General features: G+C 43.5%; 1 protein-coding gene across 5 annotated transcripts in view; it reads right to left on the bottom strand.

Moving 5' to 3' along the window:
* LOC117394422 (band 4.1-like protein 4B) overlaps positions 1–13,861 on the bottom strand; it is a 189,765-nt gene that overhangs the window by 10,506 nt on the left and 165,398 nt on the right. For 3 of the 5 annotated variants that reach the window (XM_059012940.1, XM_059012939.1, XM_059012942.1), the window contains one exon: positions 6,985–7,062. The exons of the other annotated variants lie outside the window; for them this stretch is intronic. In XM_059012940.1, the coding sequence (XP_058868923.1) occupies positions 6,985–7,062 (78 nt within the window). The remainder of the gene's footprint in view (positions 1–6,984; positions 7,063–13,861) is intronic. 5 annotated transcript variants of the gene reach the window in all.

Genomic DNA, 13,861 nt, shown 5'->3' with positions numbered 1-13,861 from the left:
TCTAAACCATCGTTGTGTACTGTACACATTCTAATATATAAAAAAGATACAATAAGACATTTTAGTACTACAGAATATGCAATATATTTACCATTATATTCTCAACAATTTGAGATATATTGAAAATATAAGGATGATATATAATTGTACTTTATTCTGGATGTATCGGAAAGTAATGTGAAATATAATCAATGAAATACATTGTTATATGCTGTGACTTTCATTGTATAGATCAGTATATTTCATTCATGATATTACATATTACATTTTCCAATGTACTGTATTTCACGTATACCTTAAATAACCAGTTAGAATGCATTTTACAATATATTATCTCACTTATTCAACATTTTTTTCCCCCGTAAGGTTAATTAATTACTCTTCTGTCAGCCACTACAGAAGAGACTGATACAAAGACGGTCACACTAACATTTGTGAGTCTGTCTGGAACATTTGTACTGTTCTGTAGCTAATAAATGATAATTAGCTATCTCCTCACTGCTAAAATTACTCTCTCCTATCATCTATCATGAAAAGATTAGGCTATTATCATAACCCTGGTTCCCTGAAATAGAAATGCAGCCATTACCGTATGGGTATTACCTCTTTAAGACCCAAAACCTGAAGATATAACAAAACTGCTCGCATAGCCTGTGATGTAGTCATGTCCCACCCCCGAGGACATAAATGAACTGTACGTATAGATTTCCTAATTTTTCCTTCAAGCCTGCTGCAATCATGGGCACAGTGACCTTGAAGGTTAATGGTTACATTTCTATTTCAGGGAACCAGGGTTATGATAATAACCTAACGTTCCCTTTCAAGTACGAAATGTAACAATTACCGAATGGGTCAGTATACCCAAGCCATTGCAAGGGCATTATTGCTGCACGACCGGAATGCTACAAGGTTAAGATGAGGCTGTGTTACAATTTGGAACCCCAGTAACAAGCAGCTAGGAATAAAAAACCTGTGTTGTAAGGGTCAACTCAGAAGCTGCCCTTAACACTCTAATTCCAAAGCCAGGGTTTTGAGGATCCAAGACATTTAGTCTATAGAACCTAGCGAAGGTGTGGGGAGTAGCCCACACCACTGCATTGTAAATGTCTTTGACAGATACACCCTGGAGTAGAGCCCATGAAGTTGCCATGCCACTGGTGGAATGGGAAGTGAGCCTCTCTGGAGGGGGCAAGTTGGCTCGCTCACAGGCAGTCCTGACTGTGTCTGCTATCCATTTGGACAGCCTCTGTTTAGACAGGGCTTGACCAGAGGACTTTGCCCCATAGGAGACAAAACATAGTTTGGACTGCCTCCAACTTTTCGTCTTGTCAACATAATACGCTAGTGCCCGCACTGGACAGAGTGTATGGAGCTGTCGCTCCCTGTCAGACTGTAAAAGAGATGGATGAAAAGCCTCCAATTCCACAGACTGGTTGACATGAAATGCTGTGAGATTCTTGAGCAAAAAAGCCCTGCCAGGAAATGAGCTCCTGGGGAGACCGATTCAATTTTAACATGGCAAGCTGAAATAGCTGCCAGATAGACCTTCAATGTAGAGGGGGATTTCGCCTCATCAAACAGTTCCTGCATTGCTGTATAACTGCCATGGGACAGGTCATGGGGTATAAAACCCCGAAGCAGGTACCACATGTCTGAAAGACGCCCCACTTGTACCCATACTGGGAACGCGTGGCCGTTGCTCTGGCATTTTGCAGGGTGTCAATTACCCCATTGGACAGACCCAGATGGCTCAAATGCAGCTGTTAAGCTTCCCTGCGCCTGGCTGAGCAGGTAATATGCAGTTGCCTCGGCCACTGGTGTGCCAAGACATCTATCGCCAGCGGGTCTCCGTTTCCTTTTATAGAGAACCAGAGGGGACAGTGGGTTGGTCCCTGGGAGGCAAAGAGATCCATCTCTCCCAAATGATGCTCACCACCTTGGGATGAAGCCTCCATTCTGAGGTACTGGGAACTCCCCTTGAGAGGAGGTCCGCGGCCCAGTTTGTCACTCTGTGTAGTGAGAGGAGGTTCTTGAGTGCCCAGAGCAAAAGCTTGCAGGCCATGTGATGGAGATTGGGAGACCGTCCTGATGGTTTATATAAGCCACTACACTGTTGTGTTGTGTCTCCCTCGAACCTGCAAAAAATTCTGCAAGGCCAGGTAAACTGCCTGTAGTTCCAAAACATTGATGTGGAGACCCTGCCATGGGGGGTTCCACACACCTTGCACACCACAAGTTCAGTGTGAGCGTCTGCCTGAGCTGGAGACTGGGCACAGATGAGGCAGTCGTCCAAATAATTGAGAACTCTGATGCTTTTGAGTCTCAATGAGGCCAGGATAGCTTCCATACACTTCGAAAAGAGAGGCCAAATGGCAAGACCTGGAACTCGTACGCTGTTCCCTGAAAGGCGAACCACAGGTACTTCCTGTGCACTGGTTTTATGGGGATGTGGAAATAGGTGTCTTTGAGGTCCACTGTGGTGAGCTGGTTGTCTGGCCTGATTGACTGCAACAGCTGTTGCATCGGCAACATTTTGAACCTCCTTCGGCTCAGATACAGGTTGACCTGTCTGAGGTTGAGGAAGTACCTGGAGTAGAACCCTTCCTCCACCTGGAGGGGGTGTATCATACGAATAGTGCACTTTTGCAGCAGAGCTGCTACCTCCTGACGTCTTGCAGGTCAGTGACTGATGTTGGAGTCACCACCAGAAAGGGAGGGGGACCGTGCTTGAACTGCAGACAGTAGCTGGTCTGAATGGTATTAAGCACCAAGATGTTAGTGGTGCACTGACACCAATACTCCAGATAGCTCCCTGAGAAGGGGCCCTGGGCCTGTAGCAGCAAACCCCTAGGGCAGATGCTCATCTTGTGGCTTGGCCTGAGGCTTTTGCCTCTGTGCCGGTTGGCAGAACTTATTATAGCCTCCATGGCGAACAGCTGCAGGCCGGTTCTGAATACAACCTCTGGCAGCAGGCACAGCCAGCTGTGCCAGTTCCTGAGGCTGCTGGGGCCAGAGGCACACTGGGTGTGGCCGCTTTTTTGGAAGCAAGCGCACCTGCTCCTTTGTGGATTCCCACACGTGGTGACAGCAGTGCAGCATCTCATCCACCGCGGGACCAAAGGTATGCTCTGGTGTAAAAGGGGCATCCAACAGCAGTGCTTTGTCCCCATCAGACACGCGTGCCTGGGAAAGCCAAAGCTGCCTGCGTGCAGCTACCTGCGCAGCCAGGTTTCTACCCACTGCCACAGACAGAGCAGGTTTTTATTAACCAGGTACAGCTCATCCAGCTGTAGTGGTGATGGCCTGTGGTTGTCAGAAAGGGACCGCAGCAAATGTGACTGGTACCCTACCAGAATGCTGTTAAAATTACCAACGCAGCAATAGCAGCCTCCATTCTGCATTGTGCATCCTATATAGGGTGTCCGTAGACTGAGAAACAGCCAGAGCTGTAGCTGGATGACCCCCCAGGACGATGGGATCTGAAAGAGAAAATCTGGGTACACTGGGGGTGGGGACACGGGAGAGGTGGCAGGCTCATCATCAAAGATTGACTGCCTTACCCCAGCTGCTGTAGACCAGGGCACCTCCAAGACTGTAGTGGCACTCTTGATCAGTGGCATAAGCTCTGCTGACAGGGAGGGCTTAACAGCAACGGAAGTGCTGTCTAACTCCATGTCCTCATCCTGCTGCCAATCTGCATTCGTAGCTCCCTGGGACCCCAAAGGGACAGGTAGGGCAGGCGGTGCCGAACGTTCACACAGCAACTCTGCAAGGACAGTTCCTTGGTGGGAAACTACTGCCCAGAGCTTCTCCATTTTCTCCGAGTCCACCAATCGCTTAGACCAGTGACTCTTCTTCCTCTTCCTCAGAGGAGTAGAAGGAGGGCAGAGGAGGATGAGGAAGACCGTGAGGACAGCTTTCTGCATAGAGCCATGGGGGAGGACGAAACCACCTCTGTAACAGAGAGTGATGGGGAAGAGTGCTGTGCAGGAGTGAGGGATGCAGAGCGCTCTGTATCTCTCTCTGCAGGAGAGACGGTTCTCCAGAGTATGCTTGGAGAAATGTGCACAAAACTCGCAGAAACTGCGGTTCATCAGTGCCTCCTTTGCGTGCTCTGGCCCCAGGCAGGAAGAGCATTGCTTGTCCTCCACAGGCAGGCTGGCCTTGCATGTGTCACAGGGATAAAACCCAGGCCTTATGTAAATAGCAAGTAATGTGCAATAAGATCTGCTTGGTACCAGACTGGGGATGTAAGTCAGTAGCACGTCAGAACCGGGACGGTACGGTACACCGCGGTACAATATGGAACTGGGATTGTACTGGGACAGTACTGTACCGGTTCGGTGCGTGTAGATCCGGGTTGGGTCCCGGTTCGGTATGGCACGGTACCGGGTGGGGAACGGAGCGGGTCGGTAATCTCGGTACCAGAGTATGGGTTCACTCGGTTCGCAGTTACCGTGGGTAGCAATGTACAAGGATGCCTACCTGTGCAAGCTACCGGCAAAACCACTCAGTCAGTAGCCACACTACTTATACTTAAATTATACAAACCGTCTCATAATTTTGGCTGAAACCAAAACTAGAATAAAATAACTCCAGCCGAAGCTACTGCAGCATGGGGGGAGAGCACAAAGTCAACTGACTTACTTTGCTTTATCCCTGGGAATCCCCCAAAGCCACAGCGGGATGTAACAAACAGGCTGTAGTGCACAAATACGTGTAATTAGTAAAAAATAATACTACTAAACATTTGTGTAAAACACAATAACTATGCACATGTATAATAGAAAAACTAACAAGTACTTATCTGAATAGACTCTCCTGTTCAGGTGGTTCTTGAAAAGAAAAATGATGTGGAGATCTGTGTGTTCAGTTCATGTATGTCCTTGGGGGCGAGGCATGACTGCATCACAGGCTCTGCGAGCATCTTTGTTGTATCTTATTCAGGTTTTGGTTCTTAAAGAGGTTAATACCCATTCAGTAATGGTTACATTTTGTACTTGAAAGTTAGGGCAATAATGTGAATAGTAAGCTAAATTTAATGAAGACAATCCTTCACCTAATAATTTCACAACATTTTCCAGTAGTGACACCTGAACAAAATAAATAATTACTGTAATAGTGTGTATATATATATATATATATATATATATATATATATATATATATATATATATATATATATATATATATATCTTGCCACCCCTCTGAAGAGTATATAATACATTTCTATACAAAATACATCTATAAGCTCCGGGGAACGCACAAGAACACACACACACACACACATATATATATATATATATATGAACATTTGGGGGGAGATGTACATAAAAAGGTTTAAATGATTGAAAAAATATATATATTTCAGGATGTTAGTCAAAAGAACTTCTTCAGCTGTGTACTTTCTTTAGACACAGCCGAAGAAGGGCTTTAGTCTATTTGAATTATTTAAACCTTTTGCATACATCCCAAAAATAGTAAATATGGACTGGAGAGGAGGCTTATAGAGGGAAACTGTGGTGCCGAGGGAAGAACTATAGGGCATTGTCAGGCTGAGGGTTTTGTCCCCTGGAGGTAGCTATAATTTTCCCTGAGGGGCCTTTAGTTTCATACTATGAGCCGAGGTCTGCAGTCCATATTTGTTCTATGAAATCAGTCAAGAAAGTATGTGAGGCAAGGCTGTGTACTAAATATGCTTTATATATTTGGTTTAAATACAGCTGTTAAAGAACAAATAAATAAATAACTTTCTCATTGCGGAACAGAATTCTCGGAGGAGTCCGTTGAGTTTGTGAAGGTTGTAGTTATTTACATCATCGAGTTGGATTTGTCTGAATTTTAGGAAGTCAGAAAACACTGAAAGTTGGGATCCCGAGTGGCACATCCAGTAAATGCACTCCGCGTGGAGTGCAGGATATGCCCTTTAGCCTGGAGATTGCAGGTCTGGGTCCAGGCTATTCCACTGCCAGCCTTGGACAGCACAAATTGGCCGATCGCCTCCCGGGGTGGGGAGGGCTTCGGTCGGCCAGGGTGTCCTGCAAGCAGCCCAGAGCTGCGTGGTCCTCCGACGCTGTAGCTCTGAAGGTAGCTGCATGGCGGGCCTGCAGAGTGAAAAGAAGCAGACGGCTGACGGCACACGTTTCGGAGGATGCGTGTGCTCGTCTTCATCTCTCCAGAGTCAGCACAGGGCAAATGCAAATTAAAAAAAAAAAAAAACACACACAAAATTGAGTTTTGTAGTATATTTCGGAATTCATTTTCTGTAACGTCAAAAAATTGCTGTCCAGCATTTTGCTTTGTTGTGTGGAGAGAGGAAGGATGTTCAGTGTGATGACATAATTTGAGTTTGTAAAAAAAACAAACTATTGGTCGAAAGCAACGTCACGGGGGCAATAGCTGGGCAGCAGTGTGGAGTAGTGGTTAGGGCTCTGGACTTTTGACCGGAGGGTCGTGGGTTCAATCCCAGGTGGGGGACACTGCTGCTGTAACCTTGAGCAAGGTACTTTACCTAGATTGCTCCAGTAAAAACCCAACAGTATAAATGGATAATTGTATGTAAAAATAATGTAACTGTATGTAAAAATAATGTGATATCTTGTAACAATTGTAAGTCGCCCTGGATAAGGGCGTCTGCTAAGAAAGAAATAAATAAATAAATAAATAAATAAATAATCTATTTTGGTCATGTGATGAGATTTTAACCAATCACATGCCAGAATTTCTAAGGACTGATTCATATATATATATATATACACACACACACACATACACATATATACACTTTTTATATATTTATACATTAATTAACATACATGTACAAACAATATATGTACTGTATATTTATACATACATTAATAGAAAGAGAGAGGATAAACAATACAGAACATATACAACACACAACTGCATGCTGGTTAATGAAAGTATGAAAGAGTGAAAGAGATGACAAGTTCCGACTGACTATTGAAGCAGATTTCAATTTACCAGAGGTATTGCCTCCGTGAAGTCCATTAACAGATCACCGGGTTCCAAGGCCATTTTACCAGCTCCCTCTGGGGGATTCTTAAAGTATATATATAAAAAAGACAAACATGTATTGATATTCACCCTCTGCTCGGTCTGCTGGGGGTGGGTTACACCTATTGGAAAAAGGCACAACTGTGCCAAGCAGTATTTCTGCACAATATACGTACAATGCCTGCAGATTTCATTAACTTCTATAGGATTGCTTACCAACCGAAGCAGATGAGCCACTTGTGAGTTGTTGTTTTTTCAGAATTAATGTTATGGTAACTGAATGTATCATGAGGATTATATACTGTAATCCTAGAACTACAGAGAATTACCGCACAAAGGAGCCAGAGTGTTACGCATTCCATGATGTGTCATTTTATAGAATATTTGATAGAATATTATTATTATTATCATTATTATTATTATTATTACCCCTGTGGTGGTGGTGACTCATGATATTGATGCAAAAAGAAATACAAATTAAGAAAGTGATGATTAAATTACTGTACTGTATTGAAATAATTAAAATACAAAAAAAAATTTCAACGTTGACATTGACTTTTATTCAAAACTTTTGTCAAATTCAACATTATTGTGTGTTTAACAGTTATGGATGTAATGGAACAACACAGTTAAAAGTGTTACATGTATAGTATTATAAAAGTGTTACATGTATAGCATTAGTGTTCATTGGACTATGTAGCTTGACTATATAGATTATATAAAGAAATATTGTTTATGAGGTACCTGGTCAGACAACTTTTTTAAATCATTGCTATTGAAACCTGCACAAACAGTGTAACAACCTAAAACATGACTAAATAGTATATTTGCTATTTATTATAAATCCTATTATTGTATTGTTCCCAATTGACCCCTTGATTTTCAAGATGCATTATTTTATTATTATTTATTTATCTGGCAGACACCTTCATCCAAGGCGACTTACAAATGTTAATAGAGCTGGACATGAACTAGTACCCTTTCCCAAGACAGCCTGAAAATGAAATCACTTAAAACCTGCCTTTCTCACTTATCGCTGTGATTCTAGAGAACAACAAAGGAGCAGATGTAATCACTGGCAGTTAATCTGTCGCTGGCAAGAAGAGAACAACTACATCGTTAAAACAAGAGCTCAGTACTTTAATAACATTTCGTAATTTGTGAGCTCATTATTTTATTTTTCATAGGCTGTTGATAAGTATCTTCAAAGCAACTTGGAGTGATTTCATTGTTCAAGCAAACTTGCAGTATGATGACAAGGAAAATGGAATTCGCTTTAAGTACTAAAAGCTGTTGCTAATATATTTGCATTTCTTTGAAACAAATAACTCACTTTACTAATCACTGTGTTAGATTGATCTGTGTTAGATTTGTGCTGGAAAGCTTTTGAAAGCAATGTATGTGTTACCAGTACCTCTTTACTGCTGACTACTGTGTATAATGTGCTATAACAGATAGAATATTCACAAATCCAAATTGTGAATCTGCACTGTACAGATGAAGAAGTAGTAGAAGAGTTATTTTAGTAAATGTAATTGTAATTCCATCTGACATATCCCACTGAAATGGAGGAAATGAAAAAACAACAAACAGACAGCAAAATCTGTACTTTTTTCTTTCTATCCCAGATGACACTCCTCACTTCATTCTTTTCATCGTATCTGTCCAGTTTTCAATCGCTAGTGATGTAAAGCGTTACCAAAATAAAACATATACTATAACCCTTCAAATATAACCCTGTAGCTCTTTTAGTTTCCAGCAACGGCCTGTCTTTGAGCAGGCTGCCATTGATTTTCAACAGCAATGAAAAAAGGAAAAGTTCTGAAGAGAATGTTCTAAAGAAGAATTTTGAATTCCACACACCTCCGTACATTCGTGTATCAAAAGAAAAAGCATATCCGAATAAAGCACTTACTGGGACAGGTTGTCATGAATTAAAATCCTTGGACGTGTGCTGTCTGTTATCTGGAAACCTTTAAACCATGGCTTTTCTATCACGATCAAAAAATGACCATGCATACAAACTGCAAAACAGCTTAATAATTCAAGCCCCAGGGTTTTTTTCTTTCTTTCTATGCTACATTTACAGAGATGTTTGATGTGAAGCAGCACAGAAACTCTTTAGACAAAAAGAAACCCTTCTCCATTACCAATTCGGAGGCTCCTTACAGAAAGCACAGCTGCAGCCTCTACTGAGGCAGACATGAACAGTCTCATGCATTCATTTACATGTTATTGCAGCCTTGCTTATCTCAGCCTACATGGGCGCATGTGTAGGTGTGTGCGTTTGGTGGCTGGTGGTTCCAGACTCCTTCACCAAGATGGCCACCCTTTGCACAGCCACATGGCATGGTTTGATTGTTGTGCAAGAAGTATACAAGAAGCACTTTAAACTGCAGTTAGTGCCTCAGACTTTGATAATTTTTGCCTGTTTCCTGAGTCTGTGTCTCGCTCTCTCTCTCTGACTGTGGGAGGAGCCACGTGGTGAGTGGAGTGCGGGAGTTTCAGGAGAGTGTAAGCTTTTGCAATTAAGAACATAAGAAAGTTTACAAACAAGAGGAGGCCATTTGGCCCATCCTGCTCGTTTGGTTATTAGTAGCTTAATGATACCAGAATCTCATTAAGCAGCTTCTTGAAGGATCCAAAGGTGTCAGCTTCAACAACATTACTGGGGAGTTGGTTCCAGACCCCCACAATTCTCTGTGTAAAAAAAAATATTATAATTTTTGTTTTGTGTGTGTATTTTCTGTAAAATTTGTTTGTTCATTTATACTAATAGTGTGTACCTGATATCAGGGTGTCGATGGAAGAATGCCTGGTGGCGGTAGGAGAGGCTGTGGGCTTTAACAAAATAAAATCATCTTCTAGGATGAATAAAGCTCTAGTCATGTTTTTTTAACTGATATGGGTTTGGTAAACAAGCTAGTGGAGGAGGGGTTTAGTGTGCAGGGGTCTTTTATTGAAGTTTCACCTTTAGTGACACCCGTAACCAAAGTAATACTGTACAATGTCTAAGAAAGGGATCGGTCTGAAGCAAAGCAGGATAAGGGAGCTCCTGGAGGGGAGGTTGGGGGTGATCGGGGAGAGCGGGAGGACGAGCAGCCCCGGGAGGAAGAAAGCAGAAGTACAGAACTGCCTCAGTCTCACTACGAGACAGGGAGTAAGACAGGAGGCACCGAGGCTCAAGCTGTGGCTGTGGAGAGAGGTGAGGCCGCTGAAGAGGATGGGGCAGACAGCGAGATGAGGGCAAGTACGAGTCGGATGACGGGGGGCTCTCTGATTCCTCGTTAATCTCAGACGTCCCTGGCAGCCAACCCGTCAGGAAAAAACTATATACAGTGCAGTATATTAACAATTTTCTTGACAATACCAAGGGTAAGAGGGGAGTGGACAATATTTTTTTTTAAAAAAATAATAATAATTTCCCGATTTAAAATTATTTTTACATTCTGCGCATGTAGTCTTCAGGAAGTCATTGCTTGAGGAGCTACTGAGATACTGTTTAAAAAAAGTATTACAGACTGTAAGAAAATGATGATCTGATCAAAAACATTATTTTTAAGATGGATTTATTTAATACAACATTTTTTTTTTTTTGTTTGTTTTAACTTGATGGTCTTAAATATTTTAGCCGCCATGGAAAAGTATTTATATTTCTTTTAACGTTAATGGTTGTAGACAGTCTTTCAAAAGAGCACAGTTATTTGATTTTTTAAAGCAGAAAAGGGCTGGGGTTGTGTTGCTGCAGGAGACGCACATTGAGCAGGAGAATGAGGCGGTCTGGCTGTCAGAGTGGGGAGGTCAGTGTGTGTTCAGTCACGGCTCCAGCACCAGCACGGGAGTAGCGGTGCTTTTTAAATCAGACATGGCTGTCAGTGTAAAGCAAGTAGAAAAAATTGAGAAAGGGCAGCTTTTAAAAGTTCAGATTACTTTTATAAATATTTATGCACCAAATACAGGAAGAGAAAGAACTGTATTGTTTAACAAGTTGAATCAAACCATTTTAAAATGTAGTAATAATGACATATTAGTGGTTGCAGGTGATTTTAATTGCACTATAGATTTTACAAAGGATAGGAATACTGAAGAACCACACCCTCAATCCTCCAGAGAGCTGACTGCAGTTTTACAGTCCAGGTGACCTGGTTGACGTATGGAGGTGTCTGCATCCTCATGCCCGACAGTACACCTGGTCCCAGTCTCGTAATAATTACACATCTAGAGCACGACTGGACCAGTTTTATTCATTCCGTTGTCACCTCAATTTTTTTGTAGGGGCAAGTATCATTCCTAATAGTCTGTCAGACCACCACTGCCTGTTAGTTAATGTACTTATTCCAACCGAAGGGCACAAATCTTCTTACTGGCATTTTAACATTCAATTATTAAAAAACTGCAAATTTGGAAATATTTTCAAAGAGTTTTGGAAAGTCTGGCAAAATCAAAAGAACAATTATCAAGATTTAAGGCAGTGGTGGGACATTGGGGAAAAAACAATTTTTTTTTTTTTGTCAGCAGTACACCCTGGAGGCCTCCAGGTCACTGGACAAAGCAGTCAAGGAGTTAGAAAGAGCCATTCTAAATATAGAAAATAAAGAAGATCACTCTAATGAGCAAACCTTCCAAAAAATAAAAGAAAAAAGATATGTGCTGGGCAGCTTGCTGGAGGAGAAGGTGAAGGGGACGTAGGTGCGTTCTCGCTTCGTGGAGCTGAGGGACGTGGAAGCACCCACTTCCTTCTTCTTTGGCTTGGAGAAAAAGAGAGCATGCAGCCAGCAGCTGAGGTGTGTGCGGACGCCCTGAGGCAGAGAACTACACAGTGGAGAGGAGATCAATGAGGCGGCTGTGCAGTTCTACAAGCAACTATTCACAAAAGAACAGTGTGAACCTGATGACAGAGACCCTGCTCCAGGAGTGAGGAGGAGCCGAGTGGACTGGATAAAGATCAGACCTTCGCAATGACACAGCTCTCCAGTGGGATGCCGCATGGGATAGATGGCCTCCCCGTTGAGTTTTTCAAACATTTCTGGGTGGTGATCGGGGAGGACTTCTTCCAGGTGCTGAAAGAGAGTCTGGAGAGAAAAGAACTGCCTCTCAGCTGCCGCAGGGCAGTGATCACACTGCTGCCCAAGAAAGGGGACCTCTGCCTTTTAAAGAACTGGAGACCTGTTTTGCTTTTATGTGTCGATTCTAAATTAATTTCCAAATAGCTTGCAAATAGGGTTAAAAAATGTGCAAGTACTGTAATACACAAAGATCAAAGTTATTGCATCCCAGGAAGATGTATTTTTGATAACCTGTTTTTAATTAGAGATTTTTTAACTTTGAGTGAAACATGTCATTTTAATATGGGATTGGTCTCCCTTGATCAAGAGAAGGCTTTCGAGAGTCCTTGAAAAGTCCTGAGATCCTTTGGGTTTGGCCCTGTTTTTATTTCTTACATAGAGCTTTTATACTGTTTTTAGAGTTTAAAGATTAATAATGGGCTGAGCAAACCTTTTTCTGGCATGCTGTACTCGTTGTCTATAGAGCCACTGTTGCATCTTCTGAGGGGCAGGTTGCCTGGCTGGGCAGTGCCTGCCTCACCCGTCCATCTCTGTGAAAGTATCGGCCTACGCTGATGATGTGAACGTGTTTGTGTGCAGTGATGGGGACATCCGGGCCCTGAAGGAGAGCTTGGCAGTGTTTCAGAGAGCATCGTCAGCACCGGTAAACTGGGCAAAATGCAACACTCCTGTCAGGTGGTTGGCAGGAGGGGCCCCCCCCACGCTGCCTCAGGCCCTGCAGTTGGATAGGAGTGGGATTAAGGTGCTGGGAGTGTTCTTTGGGACAGAGCTAATACAGAGGAACTGGGAGGGCCTGGTGGATAAGGTGAGGGGACAGCTGCACAGCTGGCAGGGGCTGCTGGCTCAGCTGTCATTCAAGGGGATGGTCCTGGTCATCAATAATTTGGTGGCTTCCATGTTACGGCACAAGCTGGAGTGTCTGGACCCCCTCCACGGGGAATGGTAGAGGAGAAAATATTGCTGGATTTCTTCTGGAGCGGGAGACACTGGCTGAGTCCGGCAGTTCTGTACCTCCCCACTGATAAAGGGGGGCAAGGCCTGGTCAGCATTGCCAGCAGGGTGGCAACCTTCAGACTGCTGGCAGTGAGAAGGTGCTCACTGGAGAGAGATAGCCTTTTATTTTCTAAGAATAGTAGGAGGAATGGGGTTAGATTGGAACTTGTTTGTAATTGATTTTTTCAGGTTAGATAAGACAGATCTCCCCTCTTTTTATGTTAAAGTGTGGCAGACAGTGAGAGTGGAGAGGGAGGAGGGGTCAGTGACAGGGAGGTCTTAACTAGAGGAGCCCCTCTTCTTTAATCCCCTTTTTCTCCATTCAGTTTTTTCAGTCAGGGGTGCTGTGTGCCAGTTTTGTCAGGGCCGGTGTAACCCGACTGGCTCACCTGTTTGAGTCAGGCCACCCGTTGGATCTCAGCGGCTCAGTTGGCCGGGCGGCTGGGCTGGCGCTCGGAGAGGCTGGCTGAGAGAATGATTAATTAGCTGAAGAACTCTCTCTCCCCAAAGCTCAAGGAGGCATGGGGGACTGGAGACTGCCTTGGTGATTTATATCTTTGAAGCCTACCGAGAAAATTCTGCAGGGCCAGGTGAACTTTCTGCAGTTCCAAAAGGTTGGTTTCCACAGTCCCCGCCCGTTCCATATACCGCCCCAGCCCTAGATGGCTATCTGGGAAGGTGTTAAACTTTTTAGGCACTTCACGGAGAGCCCCTGTCGTTGCTGGTGACCAGCTCCACGTATAACGCTGCATGTGAGGGTGACGGCATATATCAGCCAGTTGTGC

The sequence above is a fragment of the Acipenser ruthenus genome, chromosome 3 (assembly GCF_902713425.1).
Source record: "Acipenser ruthenus chromosome 3, fAciRut3.2 maternal haplotype, whole genome shotgun sequence".
NCBI classification, from domain to species: Eukaryota; Metazoa; Chordata; class Actinopteri; order Acipenseriformes; family Acipenseridae; genus Acipenser; species Acipenser ruthenus.
This window is presented reverse-complemented; position numbering and strand designations above follow the sequence as displayed.